This window comes from Periophthalmus magnuspinnatus, chromosome 22 (assembly GCF_009829125.3).
Source record: "Periophthalmus magnuspinnatus isolate fPerMag1 chromosome 22, fPerMag1.2.pri, whole genome shotgun sequence".
Taxonomy (NCBI): Eukaryota; Metazoa; Chordata; class Actinopteri; order Gobiiformes; family Gobiidae; genus Periophthalmus; species Periophthalmus magnuspinnatus.
The window spans coordinates 16,703,819-16,718,455 of NC_047147.1; the positions used below are offsets into that span (position 1 = coordinate 16,703,819).

Genomic DNA, 14,637 nt, shown 5'->3' on the forward strand with positions numbered 1-14,637 from the left:
ACAGTGGTCTGTTCTTAGACATTCTATTAATTTCTTGGACAAAATGTTGTTATGGGAATATGTTTTTCCAGTTTGCAGCTCACCTGTATGGGATGTTTCTGCCGACAGAAAACATGCCACTTTTACTGTTATAGACTCAAAGTGGCATGTTTAGCCATTTTTACTTAGCCTGTATCTATTTGTATGCTCCTATATAGAGAGATAGAGTTTGAATAAAACATGCCAAATAAAACTAAGCACTTGATATTAACTTTTAACTGCAATGTCTTTATAAACATCACCAACAATCACAGTAATACATTGATACAACAGTGCTGTAATAACTGAAGGCAGTCTGGGTTAACAACAGGTTAAAGGCACTCATTTTAATCTGCATCATTTTTGGTAGAGAAAAAGAGAACATTCATATTAAAGAGAACGTTAAAGATGTGTCTTAGAAATGCAGATAAAATGTGAATACACACATACTGTTGCCTGACCAGCCATTCCCTCCTTCATTCTCTTCAGATATATCAACTGAGTGGTTTGGGCTGGCAAGGCAACAGATTCTGGTTATACCCAAATAGCTAATAGAGAATGGAAGTGGGTATAGCTGTTCATTTCATTGAATACATTGGCAGTTTCATTATAAATTAAAAAGGTATGTGCAGTATACCAAGGCACAATTATCATTTCAAAGTGACATGACCAAATATACAAAATATTACAATGTCTTGATTTGAGTTGCCTCTTTTTACATTATTTAAGGCATATAAATAAGAACACCATAGGTAGCATTTTAAAATAGTTTGCATTAGTCAGTCTTAAGGTCCAGCTGCACGGGAGAGGCCTGTGCAGAGTCGGAGCTGACCGGAGGATGATGTGGGTGGGCAGGGACAGAGGTCACACTGTCGTTGTTCACCAGTGCACCATAAGAGAAAGACCCTTCAGGCTGGATCACAGAGCGCTTGCAGTGGAGGGTCGGGACACCTGTGGACATCACCAGTCCAATCAGAACAGTCTGGAAACTTTGTCTACATACACATTTATAATAGTCTTTTGATGGGATCTGTGAGAAAACAGCTGCATGGATGTGAAATATTCCACTAAACACAGTTAAGAGAATTATATTTAAGATTTTGCTGAAAACGTTACAAATGTTGACCCAGTTTGGCATATTTTTAGGATTATAATTTAACATCCTGATTGGAAATTATGTCATCACACTAGGGAAATCCTAACTGTTACCTAGCAACCATGTAGTACACTGGGCTAAAATCCTCTGATGTAGGCCTACACAAAAAGTATTATTTAAGAGATTAAAAAAAGGGGTTTTCATATATTATTAATTAATCTTTAAAGGGTTGAAAGAATGTGAGTTTGCATGTAAAACTATCATCTATATTTACAAGAGGTATCCCAACAAAATTAGAAAAAAAACTCACTGTGGATAGTGATGAGTTGATTATAATTAGAGGTCAGTCCATAAAAATAGCAGTAACCTCCCATTCATATATTGTAAGGGGTCAAGAGTGCAGAACATAACAGTAACATTTACAAACCATTAGCCACGTCCATGGTCACATAGGGCTCGAAGGCCTTGGTCCTCTTCCTGTTACGAGTGATCAGGAATGCCCCCAGGAAACAAATAGCAGTTCTACAACAAGCAGACAACTATGAAACTAAAATACAACACATACCTGTGCAGGGAGGAGGCCCATATACTCACCCCAACAGAAACATGCAGATATGTAGAATGTCTTCATGATTGAATTCCTCATAAAATACCGCACCTGACACAAAAAAAGGTTTATGGGCCTTATATTGAAAAAACACAAAAAGTAAAAAGTGGATTAAGCCAAAACACACTAAAATGTAAAAGCTGTTGATGCAATGAACATGAAATCAAAACACAAAGCAAAAAGGTATAGGGCAATTTGAAGGACATATTTGTGAATGACCAAAGCTGTACATGAAAAAACATTGATAAAATACTAAACTTTTACAAAGCACACAAGCTGTCACTTACCAGCTATGATGGCTAAGACAGTGGAAATTATGTAATTGACACTTGCGATCAGAGAGGAGTCGTTAAGAGCGCAAGCTTGAGACAAAAATCTATGCAAAAGTGACAAAAACAAGGCTATTAAAAACATCTCTAAATGTCACATTACATTGGCATATCTTCAATGACTCACATGGCTTGGAAGATCACTGATGTGCACATACATACAAACATGACATAGAAAATAGGGTATTGCAACTGCATTGATTTTTCAATTGTCAGAATCAACATGGTCGACACTGCCTTCACAGTGATCACCGTCACAGAGCCTGCAGAGCAAACAAAACAGTAACAAAGAAAAGCGAGTTAATATTTGTTTGTTGCTTGTGTGTGAAACTAAACTAATGTCAACAACAGTTATGTTATTCCAAGAAATACTCCCTATAATTATAAATCCAATTCTTAATATAATAAATACCTCATCAGAAAATGTCACCCCATCCTTAAAATATGCAGTGATTAAACTGCTTCTGAAAAAGTAATCTTGAACCTGATCTATTAGCCAACTATAGACCCATCTCTAATCTTCCCTTTGTTTCAAAAATTCTTGAAAGAGTTGTAGTTAAACAGTTTTTTGACACCTACAGGCTAATAAATTATTTTAAGATTTTCACTCAGGGTTCAGAGTTCACTACAGCACAGAAACTGCACTACTTAGTCACAAATGACTTGTCATTAGCTGCTGACAATGGACTTCAGTGCAGCGTTTGACTGTGAGGAACCTTGGAGTCTTATTTGATCAAGAGCTGTCATTCACAGATCTCTAGCCCTACAGACTTGAACTTCATCTGTAAATGGATGCGTGCTAGTCCTGGACACATCTGTAGCCTGCCCATCCTGTTTTAGCCCTGGTTCAGCCCTAGTTCAGCCCTGGTTCAGTCCTGGTTCAGTATCTCTCAATCATTGTGGTTCTCCTCAAAGTTTCTATTTTTGTCATTGGGGTTTTTTTTGGTTTGTTTGTTTTTCCTGCAGAAGGAGGGGCTAAGGACAGGGGGTTAAATCAATGATCTTGCTAAGTCCTAAGAGACAACAGCTGCTGTGATTTTGAGCTTTACAAAAATAAATTGAAATCAATTGAAATTACCCAGCAAAGCAACCAGCAGTAGAATGATAATAAGGTAGTTACAACGACGTCTTTTGTAGAAGTAGAGAAGCAGGCAGAATGTGATAATCTCAATGAACTGTGGAACAAAAAGTACACAATAGTAAAAGGATGCATTTTGGTGTAACCGCCATGTCAATAATAGTAATATAGCTCTTTACTCAAACATAGACACACCCTCCTACTCCCATTGGTCAGCCAATGTCACGCAGACGGAGTTGGCCTATCATAGTGAAGTGTGAACACTCATAGAAGACTTGAGTTACTTTGGTAAGTGAATTCAAGTGTAAACAAATCATGCTGGAATTAAAATTGTGATCTAGGCTCTAAAAACTATAATATCAACTTGACATTTCTCCCATCCCTTCTAAAGTGTATACAAAATGATGTAAAAAAAAATTAAACGTTACTGAATACTGAATACTGAATTTCATTAATTGCACTCTGACTAAGTTTGGGTTATTTCTGACTTACCAAGTATAAAAGAACAGGCCAAGCCACAAGGTGCTTCACAACATTCTCTGCATCAAGTTTTTCGTGAGAGTTTGGTCCAAAAGATAGAAAGAGATAAGATCCACCAATTGTTAGCAGGCAGCCAAAAAATGACAAGCCATAGCGTTCTGAAATAAGAGACATACATACAGAGTTATACATACATTTACACACTATATGTTAATTTTAAAGACACACTGGGCAACAACTTACTTGCAAATTCTTTAGCCTTCAACTTTTCTCGGAGGAAAATAAAACCCAGAATTGAGCTTGCTAAAAATGAAAAAAGAAAAGAAAAATGTGGTGTTATTTCAATTTAAGTAATGGACGCAATAATTGTCTAAAATTGTAGTTGACTTACCAAGCAGAGACACAGCATTTAGAGGAGCCACGAGGGACAGTGGAGCAAAGGCATATGAGGTGAAGTTGGCCGACTCTCCCAGACAAGTGAGGACAAAACCACACCACCAGGTTTTAGTGCGGTAGAAAGAACGAGGATCATTGGTGCCCGCCAAGGTCACATGGCCCAGCTTCTGCAAGGGGGATACAAAATACACAGCTGTTGTCTACAGATTGTATTTAATCATGAGGTAGTAGATAATGGTAATTTGGGCTCTTGGTTAAGTAAATCCATGTAAATGCACATTTATTTACTTATGAATTATCAATGTTTCTTCAAATCAACTTGTGCCTTTTACTCAAACATAACAAAATGTGTGGTAGAATTGTGTAATCAAACTTCTATTAAACCATAATTTATCTGAAATTATAATTAGCATGAGGCTGCTTTAATCAAGTCTACAGTCTATTCTATAGCAGTCAAAAAGCTCAGGATTGTTTGTATAAAATAGTACTAAAGTGAAAAAATATTAATTTATAACTGTTAATTTTTTGCCAAACCCTCACTCCCTCCCTCAGGTAGGGAGTAAGGGGGACAAGACAATTTCCACAAAACGAGACACGGCATTGGGTCCATGAGAATGAGACAATTGTTTGAGACTATTTAAATTTTTCTTAAAGTAAACTGTGCGATTCTGTTCACAATTTTGCCTGACAATTTTTTTATTATTTGATTACATATCATTCACTGTAGAACTGCTAGGAGCACAGAAGATATGTAACAATGTCTATTAATCTCATATCTATCTCTGAAACATTTTTACTTTCACAGTTTTTAATTTTGTCCTTGTCCCATGAGTGAGTTTCCATAAAAAAGCTGTGTTTTTATCCCCATTGCATTGGCTCCTTGTTCATTTTAGTTGAGTTTATTTTTAAATGTTAATGCATTTCATGGACTGGCCCCTACATACATCTCAGACCTTTTGTTATTGTTTTGCTGTATTTGGTCATATTTATTCATTTTTATTCTATATATTATGCGACGGGTGTATGTATGTTGATATGTAAACAGAGTTGTTATGGTAAAAAAATGTCTAGGTTTTGAAAATAACCCCACCTGAATTGTTAAAGCGATGCTGACCAACAAATTTCCAAAGATGGCAAGCAAAGTACCGATGAGATTATCCTGAGAAAGGAAATAAGACATAGATCAGGTCATAGGCCTGGACATAAAATTACTAGTAATAGTTGGTAGTAGCCAGCCAAGACATCACAACAACACACTAACACACCAAACACATCATATTTGTACTGAAATTAAATTACAAAATAATCATGAATATTAAAATAAAATAGTAGCGAGCAGATGGTACAGATCAGAAACATGGAAGTGTCTAGTCAGGAAGAAGGCACAACAACAGATCTCACCGTGTACGACTCTCCGAACGATGTGCTCAGACCCATTCCGGTGTTTTTCCGATACCGAGCTCACACAGAAGTTACACATTTAAACTGTCTGTCCCATTCCATAGGTCACAAGAGAAACTCTGAAGTACTTTCCTCATTTGTAATATTCGTTGAACGCTACACCTGTCTTCTTCCGGGATCTGTGCGTCACATGCACACATGCACGCACTTACGTCACGCCTTCGCTTCTTCGTGTGTGCTACTGGGAAACAGTGTAGTGCGTAATGTTTAGCACCACCTCCTGGATAGTGAAGAGTGTGATCTAAACTGATGAGGCTCCTCCTGACAAATTTACCTGTCTTAAATTGATAGCCTAGTTTTACTAAATGAGCCATTCCCAAAATGGTATGTGTCAAGGCGATCATGTTATGATTTACTTTTTGGCTGGCGTGACCTAAATAATGTCTGTGTCAATTTTCAATCACTTTGCACTTTGCAACTGTGATTTATAGAGCCCTAGTTACATACACAACTGTCCTTATACTGGTGGGGTCCATGGCTTTGAACCAGCAAAATAAAGCTATAGTGTAAATGACTTTTTCGATCGGAGTGACCTAAATTATGCTTGTGTCAATTTTCAATAACTTTGCATAAAGTAACTTCTGTCTCTGTATTTGGAAAGTCCAATATAAAATAGTTTAAGTTCCCACAGTCCAAACCATAAAGAATGATGTTTTTGTTGTTTTTTTTGTTGTTGTTTTTTTGCATGTGATGGTGAATCCAATTAATCCCCCAGGTTTCGTGATAATCGGATAATTTTGGACTTTTTATGTATACTGTAGAGCGCGCTATAGTCTCCATTGGTTATGTGCTCTTAACTCTCCTCTATTCAGGCTTTGATTTTGTACTGTTGGTTAAATCTTTATACAGGTTTTCTCTGTAGGTAGATGCATGTGGCGCTGAGCAGGTATCAAAGAAACAGTAAATAAAGACATTTTTATCGGCGTGTTACACACAGTGAATGTCCATGAAAAGTACATAACTGTTGATTATAAACATCTCTAGATGTCACATGTGGAGTCAGAACTTAACAAAAATCTAGGACTAGACAGGTTTCATATAAAAGTAAAAGTAGCGTCAGAAATGTCACCTAATACGGCAGTCTTCCAGTTTGATATAGCAAATATAGCTCCAATTATGTTTTAAAGTTGTCCCATGTGTGGTATCACTCCTATGCATTTCATCGGCCTAAGACACACCCTTGCACCACACAGAGAACAAATATGACAGCGATGAAAAGTTACCCATATTATAAATTCTAAATTATTTTAAAAAGCATGCTTGAACGAATATTTGAGGATTTTAAACAGTTGTTTGTCGTAAATGCAGTATTACATTTACCCAGCAGAGGGCAGTCACATACTTTTTACTCGACACATGTACGGTCATACCGCCTGAACCAGATTTTAGAGTCTATCCCAAAATTATCAGGCAGCACTTCACCTCGCTATTAAAATCCTCAATCAGAGGACACCCACTGTTAATATTGCATTAGTCTGAAGTGTGGGTTTAAACCTCCTGATCTCACTGTGCTTGGATCAGGAGAGGATGTGGTGCTCTGCAGTGTCCATCAGAGGGATGCTGTTGAATTGCCTCCTCATATCAAATGTAAACAGCTGGATCTCCAACAAATCTGATCTTTGAAACTGGCCATTTCCACTCTCAAGGGATTATATGATAGACTAATCCACCACTATACTCTATGTTTCTTGCCTTAAAAGCAATTGGACCAAGGAGGTTGAGCCACAAAATGCTCCATACACTAACTTAAATGAGCATTACATTTAATTAAATAAGATGAAAATTTCTGCTTATATGCAAAAATATATCAAATAAAAGTTCTGATACTTTAAAGGTGAACTATGTAACTATGTAACTATGCTTTTCTACATGGTTATTGCTTTGTCTAGAATGTTCCCCAGTATGGCTTTAAACTTATCTATTTCTATGTAGCCAAACAGATGACACTACAAGTTTAAGTTACAGGACAGATTTAGGTGTGTTTGAGCAATAAAATCACCTGTAATTGAATATATGCAGGGTAAATAAGTTTATTGCCATACTGTGGAACAATCCCGAAGAAACAATAACATCTCCATGGAGACGAGCAGGCGGCCGATCCTCAGTAAGAGAGATTAAAGTGCAGTTTTAAAATAGCATTAGTCAAGTACAAGTAAATGTATAGTGTATAGTATGCTAAATCTTTAAAGTAGCCTGAGTTGCACTGACCTATGGATCTTATGTTGGAGGCAAAGAACACACTATCGGAGGTATGTAGCCAGAACAAGCCCATCTAACTTCCTGAAAAGCTTTGAATAAATTAACACTATTGACTTATTGATGGATAGATTTGCCGCATTGACACTTTGAGGGCTGTATTTGGATGACAGTTAGGGACCCAAAATGACTACACAAGATGAATTCAAATAAACTTACAAGGCAGTTTGTTGAGATGTATTCATATAATGTATAAGGTTTAAGAAAAAATTAAAAGACGTTTGTTTTATTCATGAAAAAGTCATGTTTTGTTGCGATATGTCTGCCCATGATGGTGCTGTTTTAGATATGTCAGAAATAAAAGATATCCGTAATGAATTTAAACCTAATATTATATAATAAGCTTAAACCTTTTAACTTTTACTCTGTGGTTAAAAAGGATACTGTTTTGGTTCATTTAAAAGGACTATGTTATAATGTTGTTTCCTCATTAAAAAACTACCTGGAGATCTGTTTTGTTTCATTCACACATGTTTAACATACCAACACTGCATTTTTAGGCTGAGATCTTCCCTCAAACAGAAAACACTCTGTTCCACCTTGTGATGTCATGCAGTAATACAGGAAGTGCTCTATACATCTTCAGGAGTATTAATTAGTTTGATTTCAGCTCTGGAATTGCCAATCTCCACTGAACAAGAAATAAAAAGGTAGCTGTGAACTTGATAACTACTGCTTCATGACATCACAAGGTGGAACAGAGCATTTTGACCTTTGGAGATGTTACAGACTAATAATAAAGGTTTGCTTAAGCATGTGTGAATGAAACAAAACACCACTCCGGGTATGTTTTTGAGGAGGTAACAGCATTATAGCATGGCTTAAAGCTCACAAGAATACATTTTGTGTAAGAAAAGACCTTTATATCCCAAAAGCACAGGTCTTAAAACATCAAGAGAAAGAAAAATAATTAGTAATTAGTAAAAGTAATTGGAAAAATTACACAAAGAAGTTGGATTTTAATAAAACGTTATTTCTATTTGTTGTTTAATATTGCATTGTACATGATAAATAAAAACACGATCATATTCAAGATTACAAGGAATCAGTTGAAATTGTGCCTTTGTTGAATATTTGAAGTATATACAGATCCATAAATACGAATTACTTTCTTTTTCTCTCCAAAAAGTTCTGTCGGTGGGATGGCTCACTTGTACCACAATTAAATGAGATAACATGTAAAACGCCGCATCCAGGAGACATGACTGCGATGATGTAAATATTCAAATGTTCACTGGCCTGTCCATATATGCCACAGTGAAACCTATATACAGGCTTTAGTGCTTTGACCTGTCCAGCCAGTTCAACAGTACAAGTTACAAGCGCTAGTATCACAGTCAAACGTCTTCATGGACTTGTGGGCTCCCCTGCAGGACTGTCCAGAGAATCACTAGGCCTTTCTTCATCCGACTGTCTTTCATTTTTGCTTTGACAAACAGTCCCCAGCACTTTGGCACTGTGCTCCTGTGCCTTGGCCCTCAGAGCGGCGATGCTGTTTTCTCTCAGTTCCTCTTTGGACATGATGGACTTGCTCTCCGCCCTCTTGTCCTCCGCGTCTGCCTCTCCATTTCGCTGAGGGCCCAGCTGCTGCTGCTGCTGCTGCTGTGGTGGGGGGTGAGGAGGGGAGTCGCACTGTCCCGGGGCCTGGGGAGCGCCGCCCTCCATAGACTTTTTGTGCATCCCTGCAAAAAGTTGCGGGTATTCAGATTTAGAATAGCGCCTGTTGATTGGTAAGCCATCTTGTACTGGAAACAGTAAACAAAAATATAGTGCTTGTTTAGAATGGTGTTTGGATGGACAATTGTTATGCAATGTCATGGGAGCGGCCCAGTGTGAGGCTTTAGGCTGTAGTGACATTATGTTGGTAAAGTGATTCTTGTCAGTTTAAGTATAAATATTAAACACACTAATGCTATGCCAAACGAAAGGAGAATGTTTTTTCTTACTGACTGTGGAAAAAATATAAAAACTGAAAGTATATACTGCAGGCTCTTTGCACACAGTGTAAGTAGCTTCAGTGTTTGTTTATACAAACGACAACTCAAGGTCTTTATTGGCTTACATAAAATGCAGGTTGCGCTACATGTATGGCATGCCCAAACATATGTGTTTTCTGATGTCTCTGTCATTTGTTCATACATTAAATTTCTATTGGACCCATAAGAAGAGAGAGCCTCACCGAGCAGCCAGGGAGCACAGGACTCCATGATGCCATCTTTAGCAGACTTGAGGATGGACTCGGGCAGAGGGATGGAGTGCCTGACCATGGCTCCATACAGGCCGTATTCTGCCATGACAGTGCTGCGGCCCCAGCACTTCTCCCTCTTCCTCCACTTGGCCCTGCGGTTCTGGAACCACACCTGCAGCAACACAACCATAATGTTTATCTTATATTATATCATTTCATTTAAGCTAACATGTTAGTCTTTTTACATGTGTACATGCAATTACTGGCCAATATCAGGCATGAACCCACTTAGGCTTAAAGTTGCAACAAAGTTCTCTCAGAAAAAAATAGTGGCCTTTTCTCTTTTCTTTTTTTAGGCTTAGGTTCTTATGTCATTATTAATGTCTCAATTTAAACACCTGCATTGTGTTTATGGTCTATTGTGAATTAAATATAATTTGCAATTAAATAGATATTTTGGGCTTAATTAGCCTGCATATGAATTCATTCCTGCTTTAAGGCTTTAAGAGATCCAAATAACACACATTTTGGGTAATCCCATTATTGACTGCATAGGTTAAGATAACAAGTGAGCACTTTTGATTCTTCCCTTCATTGATTTCCCATAGCACTAGGACTACAGGTGAGGGATGTATGCCTGCTGTCAGCGCTCATCTGCAGGACACAACTTATAGGTGCTCTAACTCACTGGGACAGTTAGGCTGCTGGCTACACCACACCTGTCCAGTGTCCACGGCCCAGGCCAAACTGACTGAAGAGCCGCGCTCTGTGTCTCTGTGAGGCCGAGGAGGAGGGGGCTCAGACACTCATATTCAATTGAATCCAAGCATTTAGAGGCCTCTTTTGGAGGCAATTCTGATGATAACCTCCTTTTCCATAGGAGACACTTTTTATGAGAAATTGCTTCTCTGGCCCTCAAAAGGCGCTGCTGTGGAAGCTGCGAGGAGGAGCGACCCTGGGGCACGCTGAGGCTGATTGAAAAATAAGTTAATTTCAGGCCCAATCGATGGCGGCCAGGCGGGCAAATATCACGGGAAATTAAACTAGCTGGACTCGCGGGAGCAGCGCTATTGACCCGCGCTAATAAATTCAATGTAGTTATTTCATTTGAACTCCCTGCGCCTCTCCAGCAGCAGCCATGGCGTCTGATTTAACTAATTACACTCAATGAGAAAATTGGGTGTTCATTTTATTTGGGAGAGGTTCGTTATTTATTTGCCGCTATTATTTATTCTGGGCTGTGGTGTTGCCGCGCGTAATGAGAAGAAGATTAAAAGGCGCGCGGCAGATGGATGGTCCAGGTCACGCGGCAATCTCCTTCCGCCTTGAGAGCTTGATTAGGTCGTTAGCGGCTGCTTTTCCGACAACAAATTGTTTCACATCCAACTGAGACTGATGGGACTTGATGCGGTGTCCTGGCTCTCTGCGCAGAGAGGAGGGCTGCACCGGCTCGATTTACGAGCAACTACGACGTCCTTCTTTTTCATACTACAAGGCTGCAGCGCGGGCCCGGGCCAATTTCACCCCCGTTATTGACGCAGAGAGAGGCGCGTGCGTAAACTGCACCAAACATGAACTGTCATCTGCCCAAAGTAACGCACAAGCACACACCGCACCTACATGTCACACCTATAGACAGCAATGGTCTTTATAACTTATATTTGCTCCTGTTTAGAATTTTAAACATTAATACTTTATCTTATTTTAAATTAGCTTAATAGCTAATTAAAGAAAAGATCGTGTTTGCTATCTAAAAACTGTTAATTATCAGGTCTATAAATGTATTCTCAAACACACATTTCTTCTTTCTTTGTACTAAATGTTGCTACACATTTACGCATATGGTAATTAAATGTATCTATTATAAAGTATGCATAATACATGCATAAAATAATAGCAAGCGTTTAAAATTACAATAGCCTAAAAAACAACAATAAAAAATATGTTCTTATCATGACTTTTAAATGTTTCGAGAGAAGTCACTGTCGGCTGTGCGTACAGCTAATTATCCTCATTTAATGCAAGTTTAACAACATCAAACTTGTATGCATAAAACAACGATTGTAAAAGGTAGGCTGTTGAATGAAAAACACTTGACCGCTGGTGACCACTGGGTAGTGGACATGTCTTGGCTTTTACCTGTATCCTGTCCTCAGGCAGCTCCGTCTTCATGGCCAGCATCTCCCGTGCGTAAACATCTGGGTAGTGCGCTTCGTTAAAGGCCTTTTCCAGTTCCTCCAGCTGGTAGGAGGTAAATATCGTCCTGTGGCATTTGATACCGTAAATTAAAATAGGCTAATTATCAAGGGTGATTATGTTGTGTTTATGGGCTAAATACTGATAATAAAGAATAGCCCATGCAAACTGTTTAAGTAAACTTAAAAGCGCAAAATGACACGATGCTAGACTTCAGAAGCACAGTTCTTTAGTTCACTATATTAAAAAGACTATAGCACCGTGACCAGGTAAAAATGTTAAATAAATAAAAATGATAATGTTGAACCAACGAAATGCGTGTGTTATTAGCCAGATGGCCCAAGAAATGTGTGCAGTGAGTTCATGTAGATTATTGTTTTGTGTTTTAGGCAGACCTATAAGGAATAGGCTTATGTGTGTTTTATTTGGTGAAATACAAACTCACCGGTGTCGTCTCTTCTTGCGCTTTTTGCTCTGATTCACCGAGGACTTTGAGACTTTGTGCTCGTTTGAAGACAGGTCTTCCGAGTCTAGATTTGAACAAAAATGAAGGTCAAAACGCAGAGGGCAAAATAATAATAACAACAACAAAAGTAAAAAAATAAATAAATAAATAAAAATAAATAAATAAATAAATAAATAAGACAATGCTAATGATTAGGTTGTATTTAACAGTCCTACTGTACAAAGGCTGAACGTAAGAGTGTTGAACCTGAGCTGGCAGAGTGGCTTTGCTCGAGCGGGCCTAGAGTCCTGTGCCGCGGCTGTAGGTGAACGTCTTGTGCCTCCGACAGAACCGTCTCTAAAAACGCCGGCTGGCTGTAAAACGAGGGGATAGCTCCTGGACCGAGGAGTCCCATTCCCACGCCCACACCGGGACCCAGCACAGATCTGGCGGTGATCAGGTGCGCCCCAGCCGGCAGCGTACGCAGGGGGCTTCGCGGAGCCACTGATGGCTCCTTGTTGAGTCCCAGGATCTCCTGGATGCCGAAGCCCGTGCACCTTGTGGGTGGATTAACGCCGCTGGTCTTCGGTGGCTGGCTCGCGCCTACACTGGTCTTATCCGGGATGTTTAAAGTTTCTGAGAGCACTGTGCTCGCTTTCCCCGTCATGTCGAGTCCGGAGCGTCAAAGGCCTGTTTCTTATAATGTGTTTTTACAGGCTAGTCCCCAGTGCATGATCCTCCGCGTAACACAAGAGCCCTTAGAAAAGGCTCCTTTTATCCAACAGGTCCATCCCAACAAGAGGCAGGACGCGCAGCCAATCAGCAGCGAGCATCCCGGATTCCTGTGGATCATGGATGTATTATACGCCTTGTGGCTACACAGGGTATCAGAATTTCTCCCAGTACTATCTGACTGGATAAAGCAGCACGCATTTACAGCGCACTGCAGCTTCAGGGAAGGCACACTGCACATCAAAACGAAAGGGAAGAAGAGGCGACAAAGAGCGGATGGGTGGGTTATCCTTGGGCCACAGGCACAAGAGCTGCAGAGGCTGGAGCATTTTTCATTCAATACAAGCAGCCAAAACTAACACGGACGATTTACGCATCATGTTAAAAACACAGATCAAAATAGTCTATAAGACACGGCACGTGCGGCATGATGGTTCAGTGCTTGGCCCCGGCTCGTGTCCATGTTTGTTTATTTTAATAGGCCTATTACAGGCAACATGTTGCAGAAAATTGCCTCAATGCAAACTATAAATACATCATGGATCTGTTAGGCTAGTTTTACCAGAATATGTGAATAACACGCTCTGGCCCGTGCGTAGAGACGCACGCTCTCACACGAGTTGATAATTGATCTCCAGATGCTCCGAGAAACTCATCACACGCGAATCAAAGGCCCTCCCAAAACGACAGCTGGACCACGAGCCAGTGCGCGCGCCTAATCCCACCGCAGCACCAGCCAAGATTAAACACTAGTTGCGCAAATAATGCGTATGATAATAATAATAATAATAATAATAATAATAATAATAATAATAATAATAATTATTATTATTATTATTATTATTATTATTATTATTATTATTATTATTATTATATTGTATTTTAAGTCATTTTAAAGCCAAATGCGTAATGTTTCCAGACCTGTAAGAGTGCATGGCCCTATGAGTCAGGTGCCAAACCCTAAATTGACTTGAGACAGCCTCTGATATTTGACATCAAACTGTGGGAAATGAGCTTCTGATTGAGGAGAAAAATATTGCTGGTGCAATTAGTGACCGGCCAGTAGAAAGTAATTAGGGCCTATTTAGTGGGATAGTATTAATGAAGAAATGAGTGTTATTAGGATATGCTAATGACACATCAGCCTGTTGGGATCAAGTAAATCACTTATTCAGAGAACTGAGTGAGGATGGCCTCTCTTTCTCTCTCTCTCTCTCTCTCTCTCTCTCTCTCTCTCTCTCTCTCTCTCTCTTTCTCTCCTGGCTCTGTATGAATCCATCTCCCATCAAAATGGCCGCGTGTTGATTTGCATGCACAACACAGGCTGCCTAATAAGGCTGAAGATTAGGGAAAGA

The 14,637-nt window shown here is 39.3% G+C and overlaps 2 protein-coding genes across 3 annotated transcripts; both read right to left on the reverse strand.

Annotated features, from left to right (window-relative positions):
* Positions 1-237: 237 nt before the first annotated feature.
* On the reverse strand, positions 238-5,590 carry nipal3 (NIPA like domain containing 3). The gene is made up of 11 exons (XM_033988772.2): positions 5,406-5,590; positions 5,095-5,163; positions 4,000-4,171; positions 3,852-3,911; positions 3,621-3,766; positions 3,129-3,225; positions 2,178-2,313; positions 2,009-2,097; positions 1,709-1,772; positions 1,542-1,636; positions 238-969 (listed from the first exon to the last, which is right to left on the reverse strand). Exons 1-11 carry the CDS (start codon positions 5,439-5,441, stop codon positions 794-796), a joined length of 1,140 nt encoding a protein of 379 aa, XP_033844663.1. The 5' UTR covers positions 5,442-5,590; the 3' UTR covers positions 238-793.
* Positions 5,591-8,956: 3,366 nt separating this feature from the next.
* On the reverse strand, positions 8,957-13,341 carry vsx2 (visual system homeobox 2). 2 transcript variants are annotated; one of them, XM_055230927.1, is made up of 5 exons: positions 12,818-13,341; positions 12,551-12,635; positions 12,049-12,172; positions 9,901-10,081; positions 8,957-9,403 (listed from the first exon to the last, which is right to left on the reverse strand). In XM_055230927.1, the coding sequence occupies exons 1-5, from the start codon at positions 13,215-13,217 to the stop codon at positions 9,069-9,071; spliced, it is 1,125 nt and encodes a 374-aa protein (XP_055086902.1). In that variant the 5' UTR covers positions 13,218-13,341; the 3' UTR covers positions 8,957-9,068. The 2 variants fall into 2 exon arrangements, with proteins under 2 accessions (XP_055086902.1, XP_033844664.1); XM_033988773.2 differs by having other exon boundaries at positions 8,957-9,466.
* Positions 13,342-14,637: the final 1,296 nt, after the last annotated feature.

Coding starts and splice junctions, on each gene's coding strand:
- vsx2 (XM_033988773.2), bottom strand. CDS start 13,217: ATGACGGGGAAAGCGAGCACAGTGCTCTCAGAAACTTTAAACATCCCG. Junction 12,636..12,817: donor AAGCCACTCTGCCAGCTCAG/GTTCAACACTCT, acceptor GTTCAAATCTAG/ACTCGGAAGACCTGTCTTCA. Junction 9,467..9,900: donor CTGTGCTCCCTGGCTGCTCG/GTGAGGCTCTCT, acceptor TACTGTTTCCAG/TACAAGATGGCTTACCAATC.
- nipal3 (XM_033988772.2), bottom strand. CDS start 5,441: ATGGGTCTGAGCACATCGTTCGGAGAGTCGTACACG. Junction 3,226..3,620: donor GGCCTGTTCTTTTATACTTG/GTAAGTCAGAAA, acceptor TTTGTTCCACAG/TTCATTGAGATTATCACATT. Junction 1,637..1,708: donor ATCTGCATGTTTCTGTTGGG/GTGAGTATATGG, acceptor TGCTTGTTGTAG/AACTGCTATTTGTTTCCTGG.